Source organism: Vipera ursinii (assembly GCF_947247035.1).
Source record: "Vipera ursinii genome assembly, chromosome: 1".
NCBI lineage: Eukaryota > Metazoa > Chordata > Lepidosauria > Squamata > Viperidae > Vipera > Vipera ursinii.
The window spans coordinates 218,047,986-218,075,354 of NC_139512.1; the positions used below are offsets into that span (position 1 = coordinate 218,047,986).

The following is a 27,369-nucleotide window of genomic DNA, read 5'->3' on the forward strand; positions in this document are numbered from 1 at the left end:
GTTGACCTCAGTTACTTTGTTACTCTTTTTATGTGCTGGATATATTATTTTTTTAGTTCTGTTTCTGTTTCTAACCGTATCTTAAATCTGTGGAGTTACTTTTATGAATTTGGTGACCATAAAAATCAAATTAATATGGAAGACTAGTCTTACGGGGAGAACTCAAAAAAACCTGGGTTTATTCAGCCTTCATCCTTGAAGACACAATGCTTCCAGAATAGGGGTGCATCACTGAAATGGATAAAGAGTCTCCACTGTAGTGGGTAATTGCATTTTTCAGTTGACTATTATGCTAAACCTCTTAAGAAAAATATACGTTGACAATGAAACTAATTTGAGAATGTGGTAAGTGTATTTTTTTTCATTGGACATCTTTAAGCAGAGGCTGGAGTGTTAAGGGATGCTTTGGATCTTTTAAGTTCTAGATTTAATAAGATATTGACCTAAGGAGGCCACAAAGTTCTTCTGTTGTGCTTCTAAACTGAGAATGTGAAAATGATGCTTAAAGGTTACTTTCTTGGTGTAGAGATGAAGGGTTAAGTACTCCCCTCTCCTATGGATTTTTCCAATGTTAAAACCAGCAGTTTTGAGAACATTGTGGTACTAATATTATTAGACCTTAGTTCAGGTGTGAGGGACAGGTCACGAATGTGAGTCCAGTTTGATTTTAACATCCTAAGCAGCTTGTTAACCACTGAAGCTGACTCAGATGTGTGTTTAAATGTGTTTCTTTATAGGCCAAAGTAACAGCAATTCAGAGACTTGTGCTGAATTTCGAGTGAAATATGTTGGTGCCATTGAAAAACTGAATCTTGAGGAAAGCAAGCCTTTAGAGGGACCCCTGGATTTGATTAACTATATAGATGTGGCACAGGTAAAGGTTGTCTATTTTAGCTATGTTAATTGTGGGTTTTTTTAAATGAATCGAATGGATTTGCACAAGATAAGCCATAAACTAAAATTTGCACACCATAATGACAGGATTCTCATAGTACTTCAAGCAAAGCAGTTAAGCTACATTGGGCTTACGTGAAGCCCTTGGCTTGCCTGCTATCTCAACAATTTAGATACAGCATTTTTTTAAAAAAAACCCCAAACTTTTCAATTACTAACTAAAACAGAGAAATAGGACAAAGAAAAAAACGTAGTATGAGAAATCATTTTAACAGTAAACAGTTACAATTCTATGTGTATTTTTTCTAATCCAAATAGAACAACTTGCCGTTTATGTTTTCATGTCAGAATACCATTTTTCTTTCTTTCCAAAGCAAGATGGAAAACTGCCCTTTGTTCCTGGAGAAGAAGAATTTATTATGGGAGTTTCCAAATACGGTATTAAAGTCACATCATTGGACCAGTATGTAAGTAATGAACGGCTTTAAAAATGCTGTTGCCATGATTATAGGAGCAATATAAATTCTTTTATCCTTCCTCTAGGAGATTCTGCAATATTAACTTTACATACAACTTGATGAAGCAGGGATGGCGTTCTGTGGCCTAACTATTAAGCCACGCACTTCATTTTAGCTTGTGTTGCTGACTTTTTGAATATCCTTTTCAAGAAGTAACTAAAATTTACTCAAGAATTGAAATGAATGCATGAAGCCTCCGAGGGGCAAAAAGCCCCCATTTCTACTTTTAAATTACATCTAGAAATGACCCAATTTTTTAGACCTGCTGACTTGTAGCTTACCTCTACCTCATGAAGTTCAATGTATTTTCAGTAAAACCTTTCGGCTGAAAAGGATCCATCTACATCTGATGTAATACAGAAAAGGTATTATTGGAATCTTATTCCAAGCTTGATTGCATGTCTGAGTCCCCTGAAGTTCATTAAAATGGGGAGTCTGCCTTGTTGCAAAATGTTGCAGTGACAGTTTCAAAGGAACGAGAATCCGTTCCTCTTTCACAGACATGTCAAACGCAAGGCCCGGGGGCCGGATGCGGCCCGCGAAGCCATCCTGGAAACAGTGAGGGAATGGCCCCCACTGCCTTAGCCCTGGCCCAGAGACCCTCCTTCTGCCAGAGACCCCCAGATCTGTCCCACTCCTGCCCAGGCCCCCATAGGCACCCTTGATGCGAACGATGTAGAGCTAGCCACGCCCACCCAGTAGGCCATACGCACTCTGGCCACGCCCACCCAGGCCACACTCACCCGGCCCCCTGAGGGCAACCGCAATGCTGATGCGGCCCTCAATGAAATTAAGTTTGACACCCCTGCTCTTTCAGAATACCCTGTTCACGCTACCTGCCAACGTCCAGTTTTCTATTGCTCTGTCCCTGGGTTGAGTTTTGCTTTTGACTTTCTCTTTAGGAGTTCCCCACCACCAAGGGTAATTTGAACATGTTGGAAGTTATTGCTGGTTCTTTGAATAGAGAACCAGCAATAGTAGCTGGTTCAAGCAGAACAGTCACCAGCTGAATTTGTTGCTTAGATATACATGGCTGGAATTTCCTAAGGAAATTTAGTGAATGACTTATCCCTTAAAATATATATATATATATATATATATATATATATATATGTATACACACACATATATATACATATATACATATATATACATATACATATACATATATATATATATATATATACATATATACATACATACATACATATATATATATATATATATATATATATATATATATATATATATATATATATATATATTTCCTTCCAAAAGTAATTATTGTGTTCTCCTTTCATCTGTCTTTGGTTAAAGGGAATTTCTTTTCTCAAGAGATGTGGATGTTAGCTAGTGTTTATTTTCTCTTATTATTTATTGTTAAATAGATGCACCGTACCTTTCAGTGTTGGCTGTCTTCACTACAACACTAATCTAGGCTCCTAAAATTTTGGTCATAACTACCTTACTGATACAGGAAATTAAGATTTTGCTAGCCTATAACTCTTCATAATAATAATTTCAGTAAATAAGGTGTAGAACAATAGTCTCTTTCCAAAGATTAGCTTCGAGGATTTGGAAGTATTGGTGATACGGTGTCTTTTTTTTCTCTTTCATGATAATTTAAATTAATTAGTAGAACTTTCAGGATGTTTTGCATAGACATGCACTCTACCTAATTGTCCGGATGGTCTGCTATGATGATGGCTTAGGAGCAGGGAAGAGTTTACTGGCTTTGAAGACAACAGATTCAAACTCTGAAGAATATAACCTTTGGATTTACCAGTGCAATAGTTTGGTAAGATTCGTGTGTATTTTAAAAAGCCACCCACCACACATTCTTGGCAAAATTCTATTTAATCTGCATTGGGTTAATTCCTATGCATTATGTCCCAATATATATGAACTATATATGGGATAGAATTGGCTTAAGATGTTGGGAGGCCATATAAATTTATACAGGAGCAGGGTTGTGACAGGGGTAAGTAGCCTGGTGTACTCTGATGCTTTTAATGCCAACTGTCCTCTGTCCCAGCCAGCAGAGCTAATGGAAAGTATATACACAGGGGTTGTAACACTTGGAGGATATACTATCCCACTCCTAGACTAATAGTAAAAAAACAGTAGCGTCATTATAACCTGTGCTGGTCCTCTACAGATATTCCTCAACCTAACAACAATTGGGACTGGAAGCTATCACTAAGCAATGCAGTTGCACCAGATTTTACCACCTTTTTTGCTATGGTTGTAAATAAAATTGGCTTTCCCATTGGCTTTGCATGTCGGAAGCTTCCGGGGGGGGCACAAATGGCGATCATACGACCCCCCACAATGCTGCAACTGTGGTAAATACATGCCGATTGCAAATTTTGATCTCACAACCATAGGGAACATTATGATAGTTTAAGTGCAAGTAGTGGTTTTAACTCACTTTTTTTCCAGTACTATCGTGATTTCAGTCACTAAATATGATCACAAGTCAAGGATTATCTATTAACAAAGAGCAGTTGATCATTAAAGCAATTCTGCTCTTTTATATTCACAAGTTACATTATTTCAGTCACTTTAATACGTAGTAAGCATTTGTCAACTGAAAGCTGAAGCAGAACACCCCGTAATTGGTACAGTTTTGTATGCTGGTGAAAACAAATAGTTTCTTCTTATTTTCTAAAATGCAGGAACAAGCACAAGCTATTTGTAAAGTGCTGTCTGCAGCCTTTGACTCAGTTTTAACATCTGAAAAGTCCTGAATACTGTATCATACATCATCCTGAAAAAGAAATTCTTCTTCCTATGACTTCAGCACCTGGAGAAAAAAGTTCATATCTGTTCCAAAATACTTTTTAAATTATTTTGGGTATTAATGTTTAAAATATATATAATTTTGTCATTACTGTTATTAAACAATGGGATCAAAAATCCACCAAATGTTCTCTTATTGGACGTCTGTGCTAAATTAACACTATTTTAAAATCTCATAAACTTGAAAAATAATAATAGAATATTCACTGCACTTTTTAAATTGCCTTAGTTCTGTATATATTTGACTTGAGAAAACAAGCATATCGTGTAAGATCAAGAGTTAGGAAGGCTAGATTTGTCATTACTTACAAACTGTCAAGATTTGGAGTATCACTCTTCCAGAACTCTCAATTGTTAAGGATATTTTTTCACACAAACACGATGAGTCGATATGAGGCTTAAAGTAGTTTATTTTTTCAGTCTAATGACTGAACAGAAGTAAAATTAATCATGCTCCAATTATAAATCACTGCCTCTAGACACTAAAAATAAATGGTCTCAGGTTATACAATGTATACAGTTGCTCTGCAACTAAACAATCAAAACCATCACATTAAAAATTATACATCTCAAGTAGCATTCTGAACTGCATTTTAAGTGTCTTATGCTCCTTTAAAAATGGTTAACACAGTAATTGTATGTGCTTGGTAACAAGTGTTTAATATGGCCAGCTCTATTGTCAGTCATGAAGTCAGAATGACCTCACAGAGTTCAGTGTCTTTTTAAAAAAAAATACAATTACCTGACCAGTTATGAATTAATGTTACATGTCACAGAAACCATTTTGAAATGTTTCTTACAAGCCTATGCTGTCATACTGATGTAGTATGAGAAAATACTCTTACTTAAGATTGTCTAGTAGCCGTAATCAAGATTTTTCAGGATATCTGAAACTTCCAAATAGAGCTCCAGCCATCTTCTTCAGATTAATCATCTTTAGGCAAATTCATGACTTTTTATTTTTTGTTTGTCTGACAGCTATACGTATTATAGATTCTACAATATTTGATGGTATCATTAGTTTCAAAAGAGGTTTTAGCATAGGAAAACCATTTTATTCCAAGCATCTTGGAGTACGTATGTAGTACAGTTCATTGGATCCTACCCAGTGTGAAATCTGAGGCTAAAGAAGCTTCAAAAGGTTACTTTGCACATATTTGCTGAAAGATTCTGTGTTAAACACTGTGAGTCATGTGCAAAATAATGTGTGAAATTATTTCCTTGCATTTGCCAGGCATATAAACATAGTCAAAACCCAACTGAATTAATCAGCATCTGAATAAATGTGTAGTGGCCAACTATTCTCCTAATATACATATATATTCAATGGGAACTTTGAATATGCAGACTTAGCTTTAAAACATACAACAAAACTAGCTTGAAAATATTCCAGTTTGCTCCTCCATCGCACTGCAACCACTCATATTGTTCTTAACATCAGCCAACTGATTTGCATCAATACATCTGACAAATTGCCTCAAATGTACCACTTCAGCAAGGCAACAAAGATATTGAGATCCAGCATTTCCCCCATCCAATATAAATATACCAAAGGGTCCTTCCCCCATCTGTTTCCACTTCCACTAGCCAATATATACATAATTTCTGTGACAGAAATTCAAAGTTCTCTTGATAAATCTAGAGATACAATAGTCACAAAACTTGTGATCAAAGCCAATGTGACCTGGACATTGATATTCTAATTCTATGCTACCAGTGCACATTTTGGGTAGCATATGCAAAATAAAAACTGTTACAATATCACAATATACAAACATTAAAAGGACATAGCTATGTTCTGTAAGAGTCTATTCATTTTGAATTATGAAATCTATTCACAATTATTAACAGTGTTATCTACCATGTTCTAGGATATATTTCAGTACACAATGCCAGTCCACAAACAGATTGAACTGCTTGCCAGACAGCAGTGTGTACCTTAGCACAGGACTGTTTGGATCAGTGACTATGACACTGTTAACCATAGCAATCTCAGTATGAACATACCACTATGTGCTTTACAACTTGTTTTCAAAGAAAAGGACTGTAAGTAATATTTCATAAACTTTCCCATTTAAATTTATCAGCAGTATCTTCCTGGTTTCCCCCCCCCCCCCACTTACCTCGAGGGTAATTAGTGTATGGCATAAAATATTAACTGCATATTTAGTATAGAAAACTATGACCTCATACTTATAAAACGAGGTAATCAGATTTCAGGTTTTAAAATATCTACACATCAGATTACTAAAATATTTCTTTAATGCAACTGAGGACATTCCTAAGCAAGCATCTTCATGAATATCTATGCATATTACTTATGTTTGCTGCTCCAAGGAAGCAGTTTTCCACTGAGATACAAGGGCCACGTGCAATTTTACCTCAGACTGCTTTATCTTAAAGCTTTTCTCCTGACTTCATGCACAAGGGGAGATTGACAGGGAGAACAATACCTTCTTTCTTTTCCTCATAAACTGATTACGGTAACTGTTCCTAATTTCTTCCTTTGTATTACAAAGGTATAAAATCTTAAAACGCTATTTACCAAATAAAGGTACCCAGACCTCCATTTGTGCCACTACAAGCCATCATAAGGAAACATAAGCTATTCAAACAGTGGGAAAACTGGACTAGGTTATTAGATCCCAAATTTTTAAAGTGTTGCTATAAAACAGGTTTTGACTTTTCATTGGACTCAAATGTTTTAAGCTGGCCAATGCTGTTGCCTAATGCAGTCATTTTCAAGCACATATTCATCACCGATTGGGTGTAGGGATGTTTTGTTCCTATGCATCCATAATCTTTTTTTTTTTTCAACAGAAGGGTTCAACTGTTAAAAGAGACATGGATTTTCTTGCAACACCTAAGCCTTAGGTATCTTATTTGGGGTGTCTGGGTTTGTTTTTCTGTAACAAAATGCATGCTTTGTGAATGTACTTATAGAGGTTTCCTCAAATGTGACTAGATTATTACTAGGACATTAAATAGGGTTGGATTTCTATCACTTTCAGTCCTTTCCATCCATGCATTTAAAAAAAATAATGATTTGAGATTGCTATTTAGAAGCCTTTGGCAAAAGACCTCTCCACCCCCATCCTACTTCTCCGATCAATGAACGTTGTGGACATGGATAAGAAGAAACTCCGCCATGTCACAACTGAGGGGATGTTCTTATTTTTCTTAAAAAGTGTTTTAATGTACTAAATAAAACCAAAAGAAACTTTCATTCTTTAGAATGAAATTTCAATTTTCAATTTACTTACAGTCCTGAGACTGATCTCAAAAGCCATACTCACCACAAAAGTTAAAATACTTATTGTAGGCCTGACACTGGCACTAAAATGTAACACATTAGTGCAGTCAAGAGATTAATCTTCTAGCTCTCTTAATACGCCTTTCACATTGTCATGGATTTGGGTTCTTGTTTTTTTTGCAGCTTTCAGCAATCATCACAAACATTTTTGAGTGGCTCTGTTATCAAAGTCCCATGGAAAATAATTTTAAGAACTGCAATAACGAAGATTCAACGATGTTGAAGTATTCCAGTGAGGCATCTGATGATGAACAGGGAGTCCCAGTGAAATATAGAAAGGGAAACTCTCCACTTGCAAGGAGCTGTTTAATCAACAATAAAGTGCACAAATGATACAGGAAAAGCACCTTTTCGATTAGGATCTCCATCAATATGCCCAATCTGAAAAAGAGAAAAATGTTTATAACTATGAATTCAATATAAGGACAATATAACAAATTTAAAATTTTCTCAGTTCTTTTTAGCCTATAAAATTATTGAAAGTACATTGATTTTGTAAAATAAGTTTTCACCTAAACGTTGGGTTGTTTTTTGGGGTTTTTTGGGGCTGTTTTTGGACTCTGTCTCCAAAACTGTAATTACGTATGATCAGAAGCACTGATGGGGGAATTTTACTACATGGTAGAGTGGGTTAATTATATTGGGTGAATACAGCCAATGAAATTTCCCTTCAATGCTACAAGATATATTTAGATTTTAGATTTTATTAGATTTATATACCGCCCTTTCCCGAAGGAAACTGATCATGAATTAAAATTATTTCCCCAAAAGGAGTTTCAGAATAATCTCCGATCTTTACTATATTCTCAGGAAAATCATATAGGTAAATTTGGGGGGGGGAGAGAGGGGAGGGGAGAGAACTAGCCTTTCTACAATATTTTGGTCATAAATTAGGTGAAAACAAGCTACGCACAGCTTCAACTCTCTTCCCTGCTTTGAGCATGCCGTTATCATTGGCAGATTAAGAAAAGATTACCATGTACACATAACCTATGCCCAAATCAGCATGTGATGGCTGGTTCACATGACGTGCTACGACAATGGCTGGGTTCACTTCCACATGCTGAACTACAAGTGACACAACTCCATTTTAGCCTAGCCTTGCATACTGTATCAACCTCACCATTCAGCTGCTCATTCAGCTGATTCCCCTGGCAAGGATCCAAGGCTGTCCCCTGACACCACTGGATGACCTCGCCAGGGCTCGCTGCCTTGGAAGAGAGGAAAATTCTCAGGGACGACTCACACCCTGGTCGGTACCTCTTTACTCTCCTACCATAGAGTAGGAGATACAGAAGCATAGCCAGCCGTACCAACAGGCTTAAGAACAGCTTCTATCCATGGGCTGTCAGGCTCCTGAACGGGAAATAACTCTTTATGTACGATTGACTTGCAAGGCCGGTGTATTGTGCAATTAGCTCACATGGTGTAACAAGATGGTGGGTTTCTCGTCACTGTGAGTTGCGGGGGGCAGGAAGGGAGGCTCAGCCAATCTCACTGTACACATGTTGTACTTCGATAATAAAGGTTCATTCATTCATTCATTTTCTTGCCTGAGCAGGAAGGAGAACGTAAATGGCAGTGTATGGAGGGAGGGGCTCCCTACTCTGCCACCCTCTCCCAACTCTTTAGGAAACTTTAGACCTGCAGCAGCAAAGTGAACCTAATGTAGAACTGGCTAACCAGGAATGTCCTTTCCATGTTCCACCAAGAGAGCAAGAAGAGCCTTTAGGAGCTGCCCCTGGAAGTGTTCTTGGCACCTAGAAATAAATGTTCCCAATTTCACTCAATTCTGGGGACAGCAGGATTGGGCTGGCTGGGGAGGACCAGAGGGCACTCCTCCCTCCTCATTTATCCAGATATGAATTCTGTACAAAAGGAGGGAATAAAAAAAAGTCTCCAGTTCAAATGAGACGGCATTAAAAGTACACATATTTCATTTAGTAGATACTTCTGAAACAGACTGCTTCATCCGGGTAGCCAATTCTGTTGATTGGTGCTTTTACTTTTAATAACCGCAGACAGCAAACGGTGGAGTTTAAGTCACTTATCAACTTCAGCTGAAAACTAAAATACTTACCCACCACTCCTGATCTTCTTCCCCATCAACTATGATGATGTCACCTTCTGAAAATGTTAGCTCATCGGGATTATCTGCTACACAGTTATAGATCGCTTTCACCCTTTTGGGCTTTGTTTTGGACTGTAATAAAAGAGAGAGAGAAAGAGAGATAAAAGGGGACCGGGTGTTGAAAACATAGGGAAGACACCACAGAAATAGGCTATAAACAGTGTCTCTTCTCAAATAGACAAAAGTAGCAGACCACAGGAAAAAGCCTTAAACCAAAACAGGATACTTGTCTGTGTAAAGAGAGGGCCTCCTTAGGGTGCCACTGGTCAGAGAATGTCGTCTGGTGGCCCCCAGGGGGAGGTCCTTCTCTGTGGGCGCCCCGGATTTATGGAATCGGTTGCCGGTCGAGCTCTGGACAGTGCCCGATCTTCGCTCCTTCCGACGCGATCTGAAGACTCACTTGTTCGAACAAGCCGGCCTGGCCTGATGGGGGATGGGTTGGGATTGTTTTACCTTGGGCATTGTGTTTAATTCTTTTTTAACTTTTGTATTTTTGTATTTTTATATGTTTGCCCTGTTCACCGCTCTGAGTCCTTCGGGAGAAGGGCGGTATACAAATAAAATTATTATTATTATTATTATTATTATTATTATTATTATTATTATTATTATTATTATTATTATTATTATTATTATTATTATTTTATTATTATTATTATTATTATTATAATATTAAATGTCATCTATATTGGCTAGCCACAGTTCTCCAGAGTTTCAGGTCGTTTATCTGGGTAGCTGAGTAAACCTGGGACTATCACTGAGGCATGACATTTCATGTATTATTTTTCCCTAATTGTTTGCCTTCTAGTACAATTTTTCCTGCTAGCAAAGGTCACACTTTGGATCACTGCAGTTCTCAGGGAGCATATTCCACCATCACCACGATCATTTCAAAATCAACAGTGGTCAAAAGTCAACAGTCACCACTTCTATTTCTGAGAAGCAAGACATCACTCTTTGTAGGTGAAGCTTATATAGTTCCTTCTGAAACATATAAAAGGATTTTCTTCTGATAAGCTATTCAAATTCTGGACATTTCACTGAATGTTATTTTTGTTTGCTTTTCCGAACATGCATCAATTAATTGAGAGGACACCCTGTGCTCGACTTACAATTGCAATTGAGTCCAAAATTTCTGTTGCTAAGCAAGACAGTGAATCACTGCAGTCGTTAAGTTAGTAACAAAGTTGTTAAGTGAAGCTGGCTTCCCTATTGACTTTGTCAGAAGGTTGCAGAAGGGACACTGCAACCGTCATAAATCCATGCCAGTGGCTAAGCGTCCAAATTTTGATCATGTGACCCCAGTGGGATGCTGCAACAGTAGTAAGTGTGAACAATGGACATAAGCCACTTTTTTCAGTGTGGCTGTAATTTCAAATGGTCACTAAATGAATGACTGCAAGTTGAGGACCACGTGTTTTGGCAACTCTAAAATACCTCAAAAATATAAACCAACAAGATAAAAAAACACAAAAGAGAGCGTGACATAACCAAGGGCAGCCCACAATTATTCAATGTTCTAACCCAGACATGTCAAACACAAGGCCTGGGGGCCGGATCCGGCCCGCGAAGTGGTTTCATCTGGCCCGTGAAGCCATCCTGGAAACAGTGAGGAAACACCCCCACTGCCTTGGCCTTGGCCCAGAGACCCTCCTCCTGCCAGAGACCCTCAGATCTGTCCCACTCCTGCCCAGGCCCCCATAGGCACCCTTGATGTGAACGATGTAGAGCTGGCCATGCCCACCCAGTAGGCCATACACTCTAGCCACGCCCACCCAGTAGGCCACGCCCACCCTGGCCATACCCACCCGGCCCCCTGAGGGCAACCGCAATGCTGATGCGGCCCTCAATGAAATTGAGTTTGACACCCCTGTTCTAACCCTTACAAACGGACCTATTTAGCAGGCGGGCCCAGCTGCCCAAGGAGAAAAGCTACATCTTCAAATCCTTAATTGGAGATGAATGGGATCGAATCTCTAGGGATACGCAGGTTGAAAGAGCGGGGGTTATAATAGAGAAGACTCATCTTTTTGGTCCTGGCAACTGATGCAATTTTATAAAAAGGACCCCGAGCAAGCCCATCTTGATGGATCTCATTGGATAGGCAGGGAGATTATTATCCCACACAGTATTTTGTCTCTTGCAAATACAATTGAATAGGTATAAAATACAGCTATGTTATTAAAAGTTATAGCTCTAATTTATTATTTATAGTTAACTCTCAGCTCAAAGATGCTACTTGGAACAGATGTACATGGCTTGTTCAAGGTACAGCTACACAATTGCAACATACAAACATTTTTCTAGCCATGGTCTCAGTCCTCCATGTGATTTTAAGCAAAAGTTCTTCCAAAGTGAGAGATACATAAAAAAGCCGAACATACCTTCTTGTTTGTTCCTTGGTCAAACTGAATATATCTGAATTCAACAAAGAGGGCCAATGGATTCTGAAGAAATTGAGATTCTGTACAATGTCCTTATGTTTCAACTGCCAACTGCTACCTTTTAAAGGAATGACATGCTTTGCTACTTACTATTTGGGACTTTCTTGGCATTGGTGCCGGAGGCTGGATTGGCATTGATACGTTGGTAGAAGGGGGAATTTGCGATCCGGCAGTCTCAGATGCAGAGGAAGTCTCAACTGTTATTAAACAAACGAAAAAATTAAAGTCAACTTTAAAATAACAGACATCGCTCTATTCTTAGATAATTTCTCATGCCATTACACTTGTTAACCAAGCCAGATTTGTAGCACTACAAAAATAATCATCGTGTCTCACATCAAAAGCTTCTAAACGATATCACTGGGATCAAGGATGCAATTCAGCATGTACCAATGATAATTAAAAAAATATAGACAGGGAATGACACCTATGTCTTGCTCAAATCCCTTGTTAGCAAAATCTTTATATTCATCTTCTCTGCAATTCATTTTTCATAACTACCCAGAAAATGCTGGGGCGATTTAGTCACTGCCTCGAAAAATGTAGTTGGATTGATGGAAAAAAATGTTGTTTGGTTGTTATAGTAAACCCTTCTGTGCATAAAGCACAGCACAAAACCCACATTGTGAAGCCAGTTCATGTACCTTTGGTTACGTATGAAATAAACATGTTGGTTAGTTCTAAAGAAGTGGAAATTAACAAGATAAATTTTAAAAAATAATTACCACAAGACTGCAGAGATCCAGGGCCCTTACTCTTGTTAGTTAAGTTGGATGACTTGTCAGTCCTATTTAGAAGGGAAGCACAAGGTTATTCTCCATCATTGCTTCCCATTTAGCCTGTCACTGTGATCCCATTTATCTTCTGAAACAATATTCAGCATACTATTCTGTTCTGAACTTTTAAACATATTGACCAATGTTTGACCACATCTTAAATAAAATCTCCTCAAAATAAATACCTGACTAATTGTAATGACAATAACAGCCAGATTGTTCATAAATGGTCATTTTACCTATAGAATTCTAGAAATTCAAGTTGGCACGCCTGGAGAAGCCTTAGGCTAAATAAAGCTTCTGTACTAGTTTTCACTGCTTTTTTACTCCTTCCTTCAACTTAATTTCCCCCCTTATGCACAGCAAACTATGAACTGGAAGTTTTGGAAAAAGCATGGCACACGGAGAGAGGCAATTTTGTTTTCCAAACTACACTTCTCTGTTTAACTGAACAAATAATAGAAATCATAGGGAGAAAATTCTGGTCGGCCTGATCCCTTTTTTTACAGTATTTCCAACAATGCTTCTGATTGTCTCCAGTGAACCTCACAAGACCTAGATAACAGATATTTACATAAAAATCAATGGTATACCACGAATATTCTCTACCATGGCATCAGTTTAAGCCTGATATTTTGTCTCATCGCAGTAAGAGGTGATATCTAGACTGTTTTTCCACAATTTTCTTATTAAAGCTTACCCACCCCCACCCTCCAATGTCTCTTTTCTGCTTTCTCTTGTTCATCACTTAAGAACGAATTAAATCAACAGGACAAAACCTTCAAGAGCGCCATTCAGCAGAAACTACAAATAATTAGTACAGCTTAACATTCAGCCGTGTGTATCTCACAAATTACCCAGAAAGAGGCTTTTTCTGAGATATTCGACTTGGAGGCTGTGGAGGAAGTGGTGGCGGCGCAGGTTTGGCCTGTGGTATAGTTGGTTGTTTTGACTGCTGGTTCAAAGCTTCAAGCCCACAGGCTGCCTTTGCAACTGGAGGTGCTGAAGAGAGGAGGTCTATAAAAATGCACGGACAATTATTATTCTGACGGTGAAGGCTGGAATGCTTGAAACGAGTCCCCCAAGTCACATAATGCTTTAAAAGCTTTGCTTTGTTTAAAAAACCGAGAGATAATTCATCTTCTTTTTATACCAAAAATTAAGGCTCAAGACTCAGGCTACAATTCTAAATACACTTTTTTGGAATTAAGTCCAGTTAAATAAGAATATTTTTGCATATAAATGGAAGGAACTGACTTGTGAGAAGCGAATTGTACACGGTCTTAGTTGTTGGACACATTAGAAATGTTAAATTGTCTCATTTGAATAGATTCACTTATGCGTATAGCCACCTGCAATTTGCTATATTAAGATCGTATGGACAGAGCATCAAATATCATGAGTGCATTCACTCACTCAAAAGTTCTTCAAAATTCTTTGTTTCACTGCAAGGAACTATGATGGCTGTCCCTTTGGAAAATCATACACTGAAAGCTAAACTAGCAAGAAACCTGATTACTTTAAGATACTTAATTTCATGGCCGGTTAATATATTAACCTTCCTGAGAGGTGTTTAACATCTTTTTAAAAAAAAAATTGTTCAATTTCTTGCCCACCTTGGCCAAGATCATCGCATTTGCAATAATATTTTGCGTGAAATATACACAGCCCCAGTACAATTTCAGAAGCAATCAATAGCAGACCATCCCAACGCACAATCAAGATATCGAATAATATTGTATAGAAGTCTTTTAAGGTGTGAGGACAGTCTCAACCCTTTGCAAAGCTACCTGGAAATACCATATCTTCAGCCCTGTTTGAAAGAAATTACAAATATTCAGAAACTAAGATAGCCAACCAGAGAGAAAGAAGAGGAAGAATGGGTTGTGGAATGGACAGTCAAGGCCAACCATGATTAGATGCAGCAAAACCCAAGAAAGCAGCGGAAAGAGCAAACATACTTGTAGATGTTACACGCAATGGTGGAACAGGGGGATGGACAGTTGGTGGATCTGATGAAGACCTTTGCCTGCTTATGCTTTCCATTCCTAAAGAATTTGTCTTCCACAGTGTGTTCGATGAAGAAGTTGTCTGAACAGCACTGCCAAGAAATGAAGACTGAACTAAAAAGAAAGGAGAACACTATTATTATTATAATTACAGCTGGCTGTGAAATGAGCAGCTCATCTTCAGTGGACTGGCTGCAATCCAAAAGTACACGTATTTTGGATTTAAAGAAGGACGGGGCCATTCTAAGACCCTGTTTGGACAGGTGGAGGTGTCACGAATCACGTGATATCTAGGTCTGGTTCAGGTATTACAAAGGCAGAATACCTCACATTTGAGGGTTCCACATGCCAGGCCAACATTGTTCCAGTAAGGTGCTTTTTCTATAGATACTCGTATTTTCAATATGAGCGTCTGCAACACAAATGTCTTCACTGGTACAACTGTACTCATGTTGAACTGTATTCTGAAATCGTGTTCATTTGCAAGAACAAACAGGAAAGTTACTGACGGCATCACTGAGAGGGATGCAGGTCTGCATTATTATTATTTTTTTTAATGTTGGTACAGAGCTTCTGGATAACTGTGTGCCAGTTAGTCAATGCAGCTACTGCTCTAGGGCGTCAAAACTTTCATAACACTTTCAAACAGTAATTTTCAACAGGGCACATCATCAAGATGTAATTATGTTCCTTCATCCAATTTGTTTAACTCATTTTTAAAACACTGAATTATTGATGCGTTCGTGCAGTTTTAGCTGATTCAGCTGGTAATATAAATCACGCTGTTTAAGGAAACGGATAAACCAGGCAATTGAATTAGGATGTGCAGGGAATACAACTTTTTCTCTTATCCCAGTTGACGAGCTGGAACTTTTAAACCTTCCGATATGATATGATGGCAGACAAAGCAATGATAGTTGCTCCCACTTCCCGTAATTTTTCCCCCCACCTTTTTGTGGCAAGTCACTTGCCAAATATGCCACAAAACATATATATATATATATATATGTAAAGGGGCAGATGACAGATGAGGAAATGAATTGGCGAATCAAACAACTATTATGTTTCCGATTAGTTATCTTAGGGATTTCTGATCATGTCACAGTTGGTGAGGTGGGGCAAGGAGTGTTATATATGTTAATTGATGAAACACTTCTTTCCTGATGATGTAACTATAGCCAAGAGTATTTCGCTGATAACCCCTGAACTGCAATAATTGGATTTCAAAAAGCAGGAGAAATAGCGAGGAGAGCTGCAGTTTGTTAGCTAATGAGGAGCAAAAGCAGCAACCACCTTTGCTGATAGGACCTATTTAGCTTGAGAGCATATCCTGGGTAAATCACACAAAAAGGAATGGAACACCCAAGCTGATCTTAGCTGGGCCTCTACATCCTTAAATGCTGCGACTTCACTTTAGTTATCTGTCCTCTCAAAAGATTAATTAATGTAAAGTTTGCTCCTAGAGGTACAGCACTATATTCTCTGACAGGGAGGTGGACTCAGTGCTGTTATACCACAAACTCTAGGATCCCTCTCCTTTGGCTGAACTGGATGGCACTACAGGAAATAGCTTCCTGTGCGTAAATGGGCACAACTTCCTCACCCTGTTGCATCAGCATCCTCCATTCAACAAGTTGGATGTTCTGCCATGCCAACTTTTTTGTTGTTGTTGTTTCTGAAGAAGAAACAAGAGCTAAGGAAAAAAAAAACCCCACTTACATCAATCATCCATTTGTTTCAAAATGCCCACACCTCTGAAAGGTAATTCAATTTTCAAAGTGCTTTACCGTCCCCTGCTTTTAAGTCTTCAATAAGCAGAACAATTGCAAAATCCTCATTTTAGCAGAATAGTTGTCATGTGATTTGGCGACAATATTCTCTTGAAGGAAGGGCAGGGAAAAAATGTTAAAAACTGCAAAACAGAGAGGCACGCCGCCAGCAGCCTTGGAAACACTTTCCACGTCAGTCAGCTAAGGGATGTTGCTACTGCTCACAAGCAACCTACATATAGAACAGGGGCACCCAACCCCCGGGCTGTAGCCCTTTGAAAACCGGGATGCACAAGCAGCGGGCGAAGCTTAATTTGCGCAAGAGTCATGCTCACACACCCACTGCTTGGGCGTAACCATTCCCTCTCCCCACCACTGCCGCCACTACCAGTCCGCAGAGCCAGAAAGGCTGGGGATTGTTGATATAGAGCAGGGGTCTCAAACTGCCGGCTTGCGGGCCGGTTGCCTCGTGCCGAGGCCCCACCCACCCCAGCTCTGGCAATGTGAAAAAAGTTGCGATACGTCGTGACGCGTCACGGCGAGTTTGACGCCCGTGATGTAGAGGATGGAATATGTTTCCCAAGCTGATCCCTTGCAGTGACACACACAAACACAGAGCACACATAACTTCCACTCCATCAGTGGAAAGAGACAGCCGTGATCTTGATACCCTTAAGACCTCTGACATTCCTCAAGTTAAGGATTAGACACACTTTTTATACACCGAACACTTGATTTACATGTAGGCCTCAACTTACAACCATTTGTTTAGTGATCATTTGAAGTTACGACAGCACTGAAAAAAATGACTTATAATCATTGTTAACACTTACGACTATTACACCATATCCATGGTCATGTAATCAAAATTTGGATGCTTTGCATGTATTTACCACTGCTGCAGTTTCCTGGAGTCATGTGATCACCTTTTGCGATCTTCTGACGATGGGGAAGCCAGATTCAGTTAACAGCTCCGTTGCTAATTTAACAACTGCAGTGATTCCCCTAACTGTGACAAGAAAGATCATAAAACGGGGCAAAACTCACTTAAAAACTGTCTTGCTTAGCAATGGAAATTTTAGGCTCAACTGAGGTTGTAAGTGGAGGACTACCTGTATATGCTCAGCTGTTGTGAAGAAGAGGAAGAAGAGTGCATATCCTTGGCAGAAAAACAGAAAGCACACAAAGCCCTCCAAGGGAAAAATTGAAAGCGACCTTTAGATTTTTTTTCAGCTATTAATTTTTTCTTGTACTTTTAGATTTTAAACTGATTTCATCTCATTTCTAGAATAAAACACTGAACCAAAAGGAAGATCTTGACAAAAGGTTGAAATCTGATTGCTCTTATTCATAAATTAGGTAAAGGTAAAGGTAAAGGTTCCCCCGCACATGCGTGCTAGTCGTTTCTGACTCTAGGGGCCGGTGCTCATCTCCGTTTCAAAGCCGAAGAGCCAGCGCTTGTCCGAGGACATCTCCGTTGTCATGTGGCCGGCATGACTAGACGCCAAAGGCGCACGGAACGCTGTTACCTTCCCACCGTAGTGGTCCCTATTTTTCTACTTGCATTTTTACGTGCTTTCGAACTGCTAGGTTGGCAGAAGCTGGGACGAGTAACAGGCGCTCACTCTGTTATGCGGCACTCGGGATTCGACCCGCCAAACTGCCGACCTTCTGATCGACAAGCTCAGCGTCCTAACCCACTGAGCCACGGCGTCCCTTTCATAAATTAGGCAACACTGTAAATCCATTTTGAAAATCAGATGTAATCCATTATGTGGAATAGTTCCAGCTTGTAGGGAGTGAAAATTCTTTTTTTCCTTCTTGCTTCTTTTCTTCTCTGTTCAGTTTCTACTTCTTCCATTGAGCTTTTGACCAAATCTAGAATATTATTTCCAAAGCTGACAAACATTTTTCCGTGATTCTTTGTACAACTGATGCACTTAAACTATCAAAGATAACCACTAAATTAGGGAGGCTCTCTAAGCACAAGCCACATATTGCAGAAAATAATATCTCCTGTTAATTACTACAAGGTCAGAACTGCAGAATTTGTCACAAGGCCCAATTAGAGAAATTGAAATTTGAGGATAATTAGAACAGTATAGTTTTGCAAGCTGCATAGCGGACATTTATTTCCAAAAAGAAGTCATTTATACAGCAGATAGCAATTTGGACATTTAAATCAATATGAAATAAATGGTAGATCAAATGTCCTACTTTAGCACAGAGTTTTTGTTCACAGCCAGTGAACCCAAATTCCTACATTGAGAAATGATGTCAATATTTGAATTGTTGATGGAATTTAGTTCTGGCTTTTACATTCATTTGCATCTTCAAACAGCACAATTAATGGAACCGCTTGTTGAAGATATAAATTAGAAATCCCATGTAAATATATCCTAATAAAAACTTTACTACAGCGTTTCTCCAAAAGTAAGACCTACCCTGAAAATAAGCCCTGGCTTGGTTTTGGGGGGGTGTGGGCCTAATATAAGCCCTACACCCAAAATAGTTTTGGGGGGAGGCGCATGCTTAAAAATCAAGCTGGGGTGGTGGTAGTGGTGGGGGAGCTGCCCCAGGCACCCTGCACCTGCTTACCATTGCAGCCAGGCCTTCCTCGCCGGCCCATTACTTCTGCGGCACCCACCAAGAAGGGCTCTGCAGCCGAGAACTGAGCTATGGATCCAATCCACAGCTTGGTTCTCGGCTGCAGAGGCCTCTCCGGAAGGCCTCTGATGGTGAAATGCAGGCCCGAGCTCCATTCTCAGCTACAGAGGCATTTCCTTTGGCCACAGAAGAAGTGGGCCGGCTGGGTGGAGCTGTCGGTGCCACTGCTGCGAGGTGAGACCATGGAAAAAAATACCCTCCAAAAATAAGACCTGGTGCTTCTTTTGGAGGTAAAAAGAAAAAAGACCAGGTCTTATTTTCAGAGAAACATGGTACTGTATGTTTGCTTTTACTGTCTGAAGCTTTTTTCAAAAATTAGGCCCCAATTCTAATATAGCATTTAATTTCGGCATACTTTTTCCCCCTCCTATCTATTCTGATTATTCAGAGTAGTTTAATGCCAAGTTAAAAGGAAGCAATGTATATCTGAACGTTTATTTGAACAAATTAACAAAACCCCACATCTTCAAAGGGGGAAAAAAAAGAACCGAACGGTTTCCTGCAGTTCCTCATCTTGTAAAATACGAGAGCGTTAGTACCTTTCCCAATATTCCTGGGCGGCAAGGGAGGGGCATTGGTAACAGGTGCTGCCGGCTGAAGGGGAGGTGGGCTGCTACTGAGGACGGCTCCGTAGGTCTCGTTTTGCAGTAGGCTTGGCATAAAACCTCTCTGCTTGTCCTTGGCTACGTTGGCAGCATCTCTTGCCAGAGAGGCAACATTAGGCTGAAGCTGGCTTGATCCTAGCTGATAGAAACTTACGGGTCTGTCCTCTCTTCGACTGGGGCTGGCTTGCTGTAAAAAAGAAGAATCCAAAAGAGAGCCCTATTGTCAAATATTTGGCCAGGAAGTATTGGAGATTTGGCATCCTTTCACAGTACGGTAACTAAGATGTTAGTTTTAAATACTAGTAGTCCCCAACTTACAACAGTTCGTTTAGTGACCGTTCAAAGTTACGACCACAATGGGGGAAAAATGTGATTTATGACCGTTTTTCAAGTTACCACCTTTTCAGCATTCCCACGGTCATGTGACCAAAATTCAGCAGCTTGGTAACTGGTTCATATTTATGAGTGTTGCTGTGTCCCAAGGTCACGTGATCCCTTTTTGTGACCTTCTGACAAGCAAAGTCAATGGGCAAACCAAGTTTACTTAAGAACCGGGCTACTAACTTATAAGCTGCAGCGAATCGCTTACCAACAGTGGCAAGAAAGGTCATAAAATGGGGCAATGTCTCACTTAACGACAGAAATGTTGGGTTCAATTGTGGTCTTGAGGACCACCTGTACAGTTATCCAAGGATTATTTCAAGCTAGACCTGGGCATTTTATGGCCTTAAATCACATTCAGCCCTTGGGCTATCCCTGTCTCTTCTGCATGAGATCAGTCGGAAATTAGAAATCACGTGTAAATATGTGCACGCTGTAAATGCAATGCAACTGCATTGCTTTTATTTTGAAGCTGACTGCTTTTTAAAAAATTCACGTATGTGCACGTGTGTACACCTTCACAGCCAAATTGGTTCAGCCCTCCACCACAGTCCCAGTTTCTCATATGGTCCCTTGAGAAAACTGTCCACCCTCGTTCCAAGTGGATATAATTCAAAATATAATTCACCTCTCTTATTTTTTTCCCCAACTTATCCCAATTACAAATAAAGCAGAAACCTTTATAACGTGTGTGAGTGAAAGAAAACCAGTACACAAAGATGGAAAAAAGGAGCGCATGTCTAAGGCAGTGATGACAAACCTGCAGCCAAACAACTGGAGGGTGACAGGTGATTTATCTCTGCCTTGAAGACTATTGTTTGTTTGTTTCTTTTGAATAAACATTTCAGGCAGGCATAGATTTAAATTGTGATAGTTTGAATTACGGTTGGAGTTGAACTGGGGAGTTTGAATGAAAAGGACCCACGATCAAGTCCTCTCTCAACAAGAAATTCATTGGGTGATTTTAGGACAGTTGCTGTCTCGGCCCAACCTACAAAGGGAAATCTCTTTGCAAGTTATTTTTTAGTTCAGAAGAATAAGTATGATACAAATGCAACAATAATACAAAGACTAAACAAAAGGTGACACATTTATTAATGTTAATAAATCAAACATCTTATATATTAGAGTAGCTAATTTCAATTTTGTGTCTATGCTATAAGTACAGAACTGTTGTGGCATAAGGCAAATGAAGCTGGTAACATTCAATCATGCCTTCAAAGTTGTGTATTAACAGCCCTTAATGTGATAAATGGGAGCCTGGTGAATGATATACCAACCACAGCTGCAATTGGTGATTCTGTGACTGTATCATAATTTTGGACAGCGGCCACTCATGTGTAATGGACAGGAAAAATTGCTTGCGTCTTATTTATTCCTTTTTCGCCTGTCTCATTCATAATACAGGTAATCCTCAATTTACAGCCGTTAATTTAGTGACTGTTTGAAGTTACAACAGCACTAAAAAAAGTGATTTATGACTGTTTCTCACACTTACAACCATTACAGCATCCCCAGGGTTACATGATTAAAATTTAGATGCTTGGTGACTGGCATGTTTTTATCATGGTTGCAGTGTCCCAGGATTATGTGATCATCTTTTGCAACCTTCTGACAAGCAAAGTCCATGGGGAAGACAGATTCACTTAGTAACCATGTTATTAACTTAACAACTATAGTGATTCACTTAACAAGTGTGGCAAGAAAGGTCGTAAAATGGGGCAATGTCTCACTTAACAACTCTCTTGCTTAACAATGAATATGTAGGGCTCAATTGTGGCCATAAGTTGAGAACTACCTGTGGCCTATTACCTGGGAAATTAGAGGTATTTACGCATGCTTCAATCAAATCACACGGTATTCGAATGCATACCTGCAGTTTTTCATCCACGTCATCGTCACTTTCATCCAAGTCTTCATGAAGTAACCGCCATTCATATTCTACATGGACATGAGAATTAAGCCTTCCAGCCAGAGCCTGAGTAAGCTGAAGAACCAAAATCAGGCTTTAGGCAACTTTCTATCCCTTTCTTTTTTTAAGTGCAAAATTATGTAGAAGATATTTGAAGAAATTTATAAAAGTTTTGAATGTGAAGTTTTATTTATAGAGCAAATAAAAAACATCCAATTGAGGAACCCATAATAATGTTATTTAAATACCATTATGTGACACTAATTACTGTATTGTAATTCAAATGCACTACCTTCAGATATGGTTGTGTATATAGGGAAGGTATTGTCCAAAGATATAATAGTTTACACGTCATGTGCCACTTCAGCTAATGTAAGGAAGAACAGGCTATACATTATATATAAATCAAATTCTTACCAGCTCTTCACAGTGTGCATGCTTTAACCGTTTAGCAATATCAAGTGGTGTTTCTCCAGCTTCATTTGCTATAAATCAATGAAAGGAAAAGTTGGTTTATGCAACTTTATGTTACTAAAAATACAGTATAAGTAGCTTACAAAGTGAAAATAACATTAGGAACAATCCAGCCAAAGACAAACATATTAGTTGCTACATATTTTAACTTGCTTTCTTTAATATGGTGGCTCCATATATTTTGGGATGCCCCTCTTACAGTATATCCCCTCGTCAGAGGTCATATTGGATGAAGATTAAGGGAATCAAACTACAAGACATATGCTGGGACATTGGGGGGTGGGGAGTTAACTTACCCATGGGACTCATTCAGGTTTAGTGCAGAGCATCCACATTACAAAATAAGATAGTGAATTGAACATTTTTCTCACTTTATAGTCATATATTGCCATCTGATTCCTGTGACATTGGGTATGAGGCCACGTAAAACCGTTATTTTTATAACCATTGACTTACGAGTTCAAATTTTCTATAAATTTAGAATATGGCTCAAAAATACATATTTATGTGTGTTCCTGTGTTTATGTGTGTATGATTTAGAGCAGGGCTTTTCAACCTTTTCACCCACTGTGCCACTTTTAGGACAGGGCAGCATCCGAGTACCACCAGTCGCCTAGCTCCAGCCATCTCTCGCTTAGGCTTGTACGGTGCTGCTACCGGTTCAGCTCATTCCCCTCCCCCGCTACCACTTTTCTAGGATGGTCGCGTACCACCTGCCAGGTGCCAATGTACCACAGGCGGTACCTGTACCACTGGTTGAAAAGCCCTGATTTAGAGAATGTATTAGAAAGAGAACATAAACAGCAACAAATTTACCTCAGACCTTTATGTTCCTAACACCAAAGAGTACTCCTTTTTCTCTTTACCTATTTCAATTGAAGCCTTCCCTCTCAGAAGCAGTTTGAGGCACTCCACATTATCTGTTAAGCAGCAGTAATGCAGAGCTGTGCTGCCTTTACAGGTCTGCTTGTCAAGATTGCCACTGCACAAGAGAAGAAAGAACAAACTTATTTGGCACAAATAGTATAGAAGGTTCTCCAAAGCTTGCTTGGTTTGAGTTATTTAGACAGTTGTTTCCATCAAACTTAACAACAGTTTACTGAAAGGGTCCTTTCTTCATTTTTGAGTAATGAAACCGATATGCAAACAAGTGTTTAGTCATGAATGGCCCACCTGTTCTGTACCAAGAAGTCAACTATGTGAAGTGAAGTCCGATCTACCGATCGCACTGCAAGATGAAGGGCAGTTTCATCTTGTTCCTGAAATAAATAAATAAATAAGTCTTCTAACCAATACCAAGCAAAACATTTTTAAAAATAAGTTTTGAGTCTATGGTTTATTGTTGAACCATACAGTTTTGGCCACTGTACTCAAATTTAGCTTTCAGAATTATTTGAAAGCCAGATTTGAGTACAGGGGCCAAAATCAAGGAGATAATGCAAAATTAGGAGGCATCCTCTACTTAGTTTCCTTTGTGTTACCCTGGGTCTATTTTAGAGGATAAGCCACTTGATCTCAGGAATTCTTATTTTGCTCTAAAGCAGGGCTGTCAAACTGCCGGCCCGCGGGCCAGATGCATCATACCGAAACCACACCCACCCCATTGCTGGCAATGGAGAAAAAGTCACGATATGTCATGTGACGTTGCGAGTTTGACACCCCTGCTCTAAAGGATTTTATTAACAGAAGTTGACGGTCAGGTTTTCCACAATCACATTTTTTAAAAATGCCATCTCTGCTACCTAAGTGTGATCTAGGCCGAGAACTAGCAAGGCTCAATTTATAAATTAAATGGTGGTGCTAGAAAGTAGTGTTTGATTTGTAAGCTAAACAAAAAAGAGATTTCACCCAATTATCACAACAGTGTATATGAGAACCAGTTTGGTATAGTGGTGACAGTGTCTACCTAGAAACCAGGAGATGGTGAGTTCTAGTCCTCCTTTAGACATGGAAGCCAGCTGCGGGACTTTGGACCAGTTACTCTCTCTCAGCCCCACCCACCTCATAGGGATAAAAATATAATAAGTGGACATAAGTTAACTGGATAGTTTGGATTGAAAAACAAGAAAACTGATTAATCACTATGCATGACATAGTGATATGCAAGATAGTATGCAAGATGCAAGGAAGGACCTTTAAACTGACTGAAAAGGATAGTGGTGCTAGGAAGAGTTGGGATCCTCTGGTTGAGGATAATTAATTAACAAATTTAATGAATCATAATCCTATACTATTAATATTCCAGATCATCTCAACATTTCAAGATCAGGGCAAACATTAGGGTGGCCAAGATTAGTCATGTTCCATCTAGAATACATTCTGCCCTTCAACATCAACTTCCCTCCGCCCTGTGCGCTCCCACAGAGAGGGCCTCCTCAGGGTGCCACCGATCAGAGAATGTCGATTGGTGGCCCCCAGGGGGAGGTCCTTCTCTGTGGGCGCCCCGGAGCTATGGAATCGGTTGCCGGTTGAGCTCCGGATGGCGTCTGACCTTCGCTCCTTCCGTCGCGATCTGAAGACATTCTTATTCGAACAAGCCAGCCTGGCCTGATGGGGGATAGGTTGGGTTTTTATTGTCATTTTTAATATATGTATTTACTGTTTTTAGTTGGGCATATGTTTAATTTTCTTTTAACTTTTGTATTTTTGTATTTTTTATATATCTGCCCTGTTCACCGCCCTGAGTCCTTCGGGAGAAGGGCAGTATATAAATAAAGTTGTTGTTGTTGTTGTTGTTGTTGTTGTTATTATTATTATTATTATTATTATTATTATTATTATTATTATTATTATTATTATTATTATTTCTATCCCATTCTATAAACGGTCAGAATATTACTTCAAAGCCCAGGCAAAAATTAGTATGCACTTTCATTCTCATTTCTCCCAAGACAGGATATACACATTTGTGTATCCATTTTTCCTGATATATAAAACAATGTTTGGAAATGTTTTCTATACAGGCTTGTTCACAAAACTGCACTAATGGTTCTTAAAACTTTGGATTAGCTGAAGTTTAAATTCAAATAACAAAATTCATGCCTAACCCAATGGAGTGTACACGATACTTACCCACGTGGAGAAGGATATAATATAATCTGTAACATTATTTACACTGTTTTATATTGTAATATTAAAAGCTGCCCAATTAATTTAGATGAGATGAATTGTTTAAACAAAAGCACGGGTATAATGGACACATAAGAATAGCGAGGGTTAGTTGGATATTACCATCTGAATAACTTATCTTTATAGGAAAGGACAAAGAAGGTTTTGTGATGGTGTTGCTCAGCTGTAGCCACAGAAAACACAGAATCCAGAATATTATTTAGCCAATTAATCTCCTTTCAGTGCAAGAATAAACAAACAGAAATAAGTATCACTGTGTTATTATTCTCCCATATTAATCTGAGACTTGGTGTAGGGTTAATGGTATTCTTTCACATATATTCAATCAACACAATATACATTTTACACACACACACAAACAAACTGAGTTCCTTAACTGCCTAGCAGTATCTACACTGTTTTCCTGTAGGCAGCATTGTGTGAGGAATCCCTATCTTTACTTATCAGAGACACGGTTACTGCAGATGGGAAGGGAAGGGAAGCTCAAAACAGTAACTCGGAAAGGTGTCAACGTTGAGAAGGTGCCATAGAATCTACATCCATTCCATAAAGTCGGATCTTAAAAGTTATACTTGTCATGCTCTTGGGGAGGGGGGAGGAATATTTATGATTAGGTTTCAGTAAGTGTTCAGTCCTCTCCTAGAGAAAATATTTCTATTATGAGGATCCAAATTGTTGGGGGCAATATGCTGACTTTGTAAACTGGTTAGAGAGGGCTGTAAAGCACTGTGAAGGGGTATGTAAGGCAATGCGCTAATGTTAGTGCTAATTTTCATATTTCTGTTTAAAATCCTTAGTAACAAATGGAAGGACTGTTCTTTTATTCTTTTTAAAAAATGTAATAAAATAATAAATAAATAAATAAATAAATAAATAAATAAATAAATAAATAAAAATTACCATATAAAGAGTGATAGTGAGTGAAATATATTTGCAAAATTAGAAACCTAACAGAATAAGAGTTGGAAGGGACCTTGGAGGTCTTCTAGTCCAACCCCTCACTCAAGCAGGAAACCCTATATCATTTCAGACAAATGGCTGTCCAGTCTCTTCTTAAGGAGCACCCACAACCTCTGGAGGCAAGTCATTCCACTGATTAATTGTTCTAATTGTCAGGAAATTTCTCCTTAGTTCTAGGTTGGTCTTCTCCTTGATTAGTTTCCTTCCATTATTTCTTTGCTTCTTCTGATCTAATTTCTACAAATAGAGCATTGGTGTTCAAAATGTGATTAACAAAAGGTTTCTGTACATACATGACCATTTGCTAATGGAATTTTCTCGGTGAGGTCCACCCCGTCAGCATACACTTGAACGAGTCCAAAAATATCTCTTGCTCTGACGGCTTCACAAAGGTTTTGTAGCTTAGTCACATTGTCAGTGTATTTTTTCCTTGCATATTTTCTTTCAATATATTTGGCATTAATATAATCTTTTCTAGCATTCCTGAAATGAGATATGGCACACACTGTAAAATGGTGCACAATGAACAGCTGAAATACTGGTTCTGCAAAATATATAATGATATTCATAACTCTAATAAAAAAT

General features: G+C 38.9%; 2 protein-coding genes across 5 annotated transcripts in view; one reads left to right on the forward strand and one right to left on the reverse strand.

Annotated features, from left to right (window-relative positions):
• The first annotated feature begins 537 nt into the window (after positions 1–537).
• On the forward strand, positions 538–4,338 carry ITGB1BP1 (integrin subunit beta 1 binding protein 1). Of its 2 annotated transcripts, none has more exons than XM_083350255.1 (4): positions 538–874; positions 1,269–1,361; positions 3,061–3,210; positions 4,091–4,338. In XM_083350255.1, exons 1-4 carry the CDS (start codon positions 722–724, stop codon positions 4,160–4,162), a joined length of 468 nt encoding a protein of 155 aa, XP_083206381.1. In that variant the 5' UTR covers positions 538–721; the 3' UTR covers positions 4,163–4,338. The 2 variants fall into 2 exon arrangements, with proteins under 2 accessions (XP_083206381.1, XP_083206382.1); XM_083350256.1 differs by having other exon boundaries at positions 736–874; positions 1,273–1,361.
• Positions 4,339–7,078: 2,740 nt separating this feature from the next.
• ASAP2 (ArfGAP with SH3 domain, ankyrin repeat and PH domain 2) overlaps positions 7,079–27,369 on the reverse strand; it is a 95,226-nt gene continuing 74,935 nt past the window's right edge. For 2 of the 3 annotated variants that reach the window (XM_083379563.1, XM_083379564.1), the window contains exons 17-28: positions 27,078–27,267; positions 23,869–23,954; positions 23,562–23,677; positions 22,639–22,706; positions 22,183–22,296; positions 19,863–20,115; positions 14,840–15,001; positions 13,736–13,895; positions 12,828–12,889; positions 12,193–12,299; positions 9,608–9,730; positions 7,079–7,908 (exon numbers count right to left, since the gene is read on the reverse strand). In XM_083379563.1, coding sequence (XP_083235689.1) covers positions 7,834–7,908; positions 9,608–9,730; positions 12,193–12,299; positions 12,828–12,889; positions 13,736–13,895; positions 14,840–15,001; positions 19,863–20,115; positions 22,183–22,296; positions 22,639–22,706; positions 23,562–23,677; positions 23,869–23,954; positions 27,078–27,267 — 1,516 coding nt within the window. In that variant the 3' untranslated portion in view covers positions 7,079–7,833. The remainder of the gene's footprint in view (positions 7,909–9,607; positions 9,731–12,192; positions 12,300–12,827; positions 12,890–13,735; positions 13,896–14,839; positions 15,002–19,862; positions 20,116–22,182; positions 22,297–22,638; positions 22,707–23,561; positions 23,678–23,868; positions 23,955–27,077; positions 27,268–27,369) is intronic. The other variant, XM_083379565.1, reaches the window with a different exon arrangement.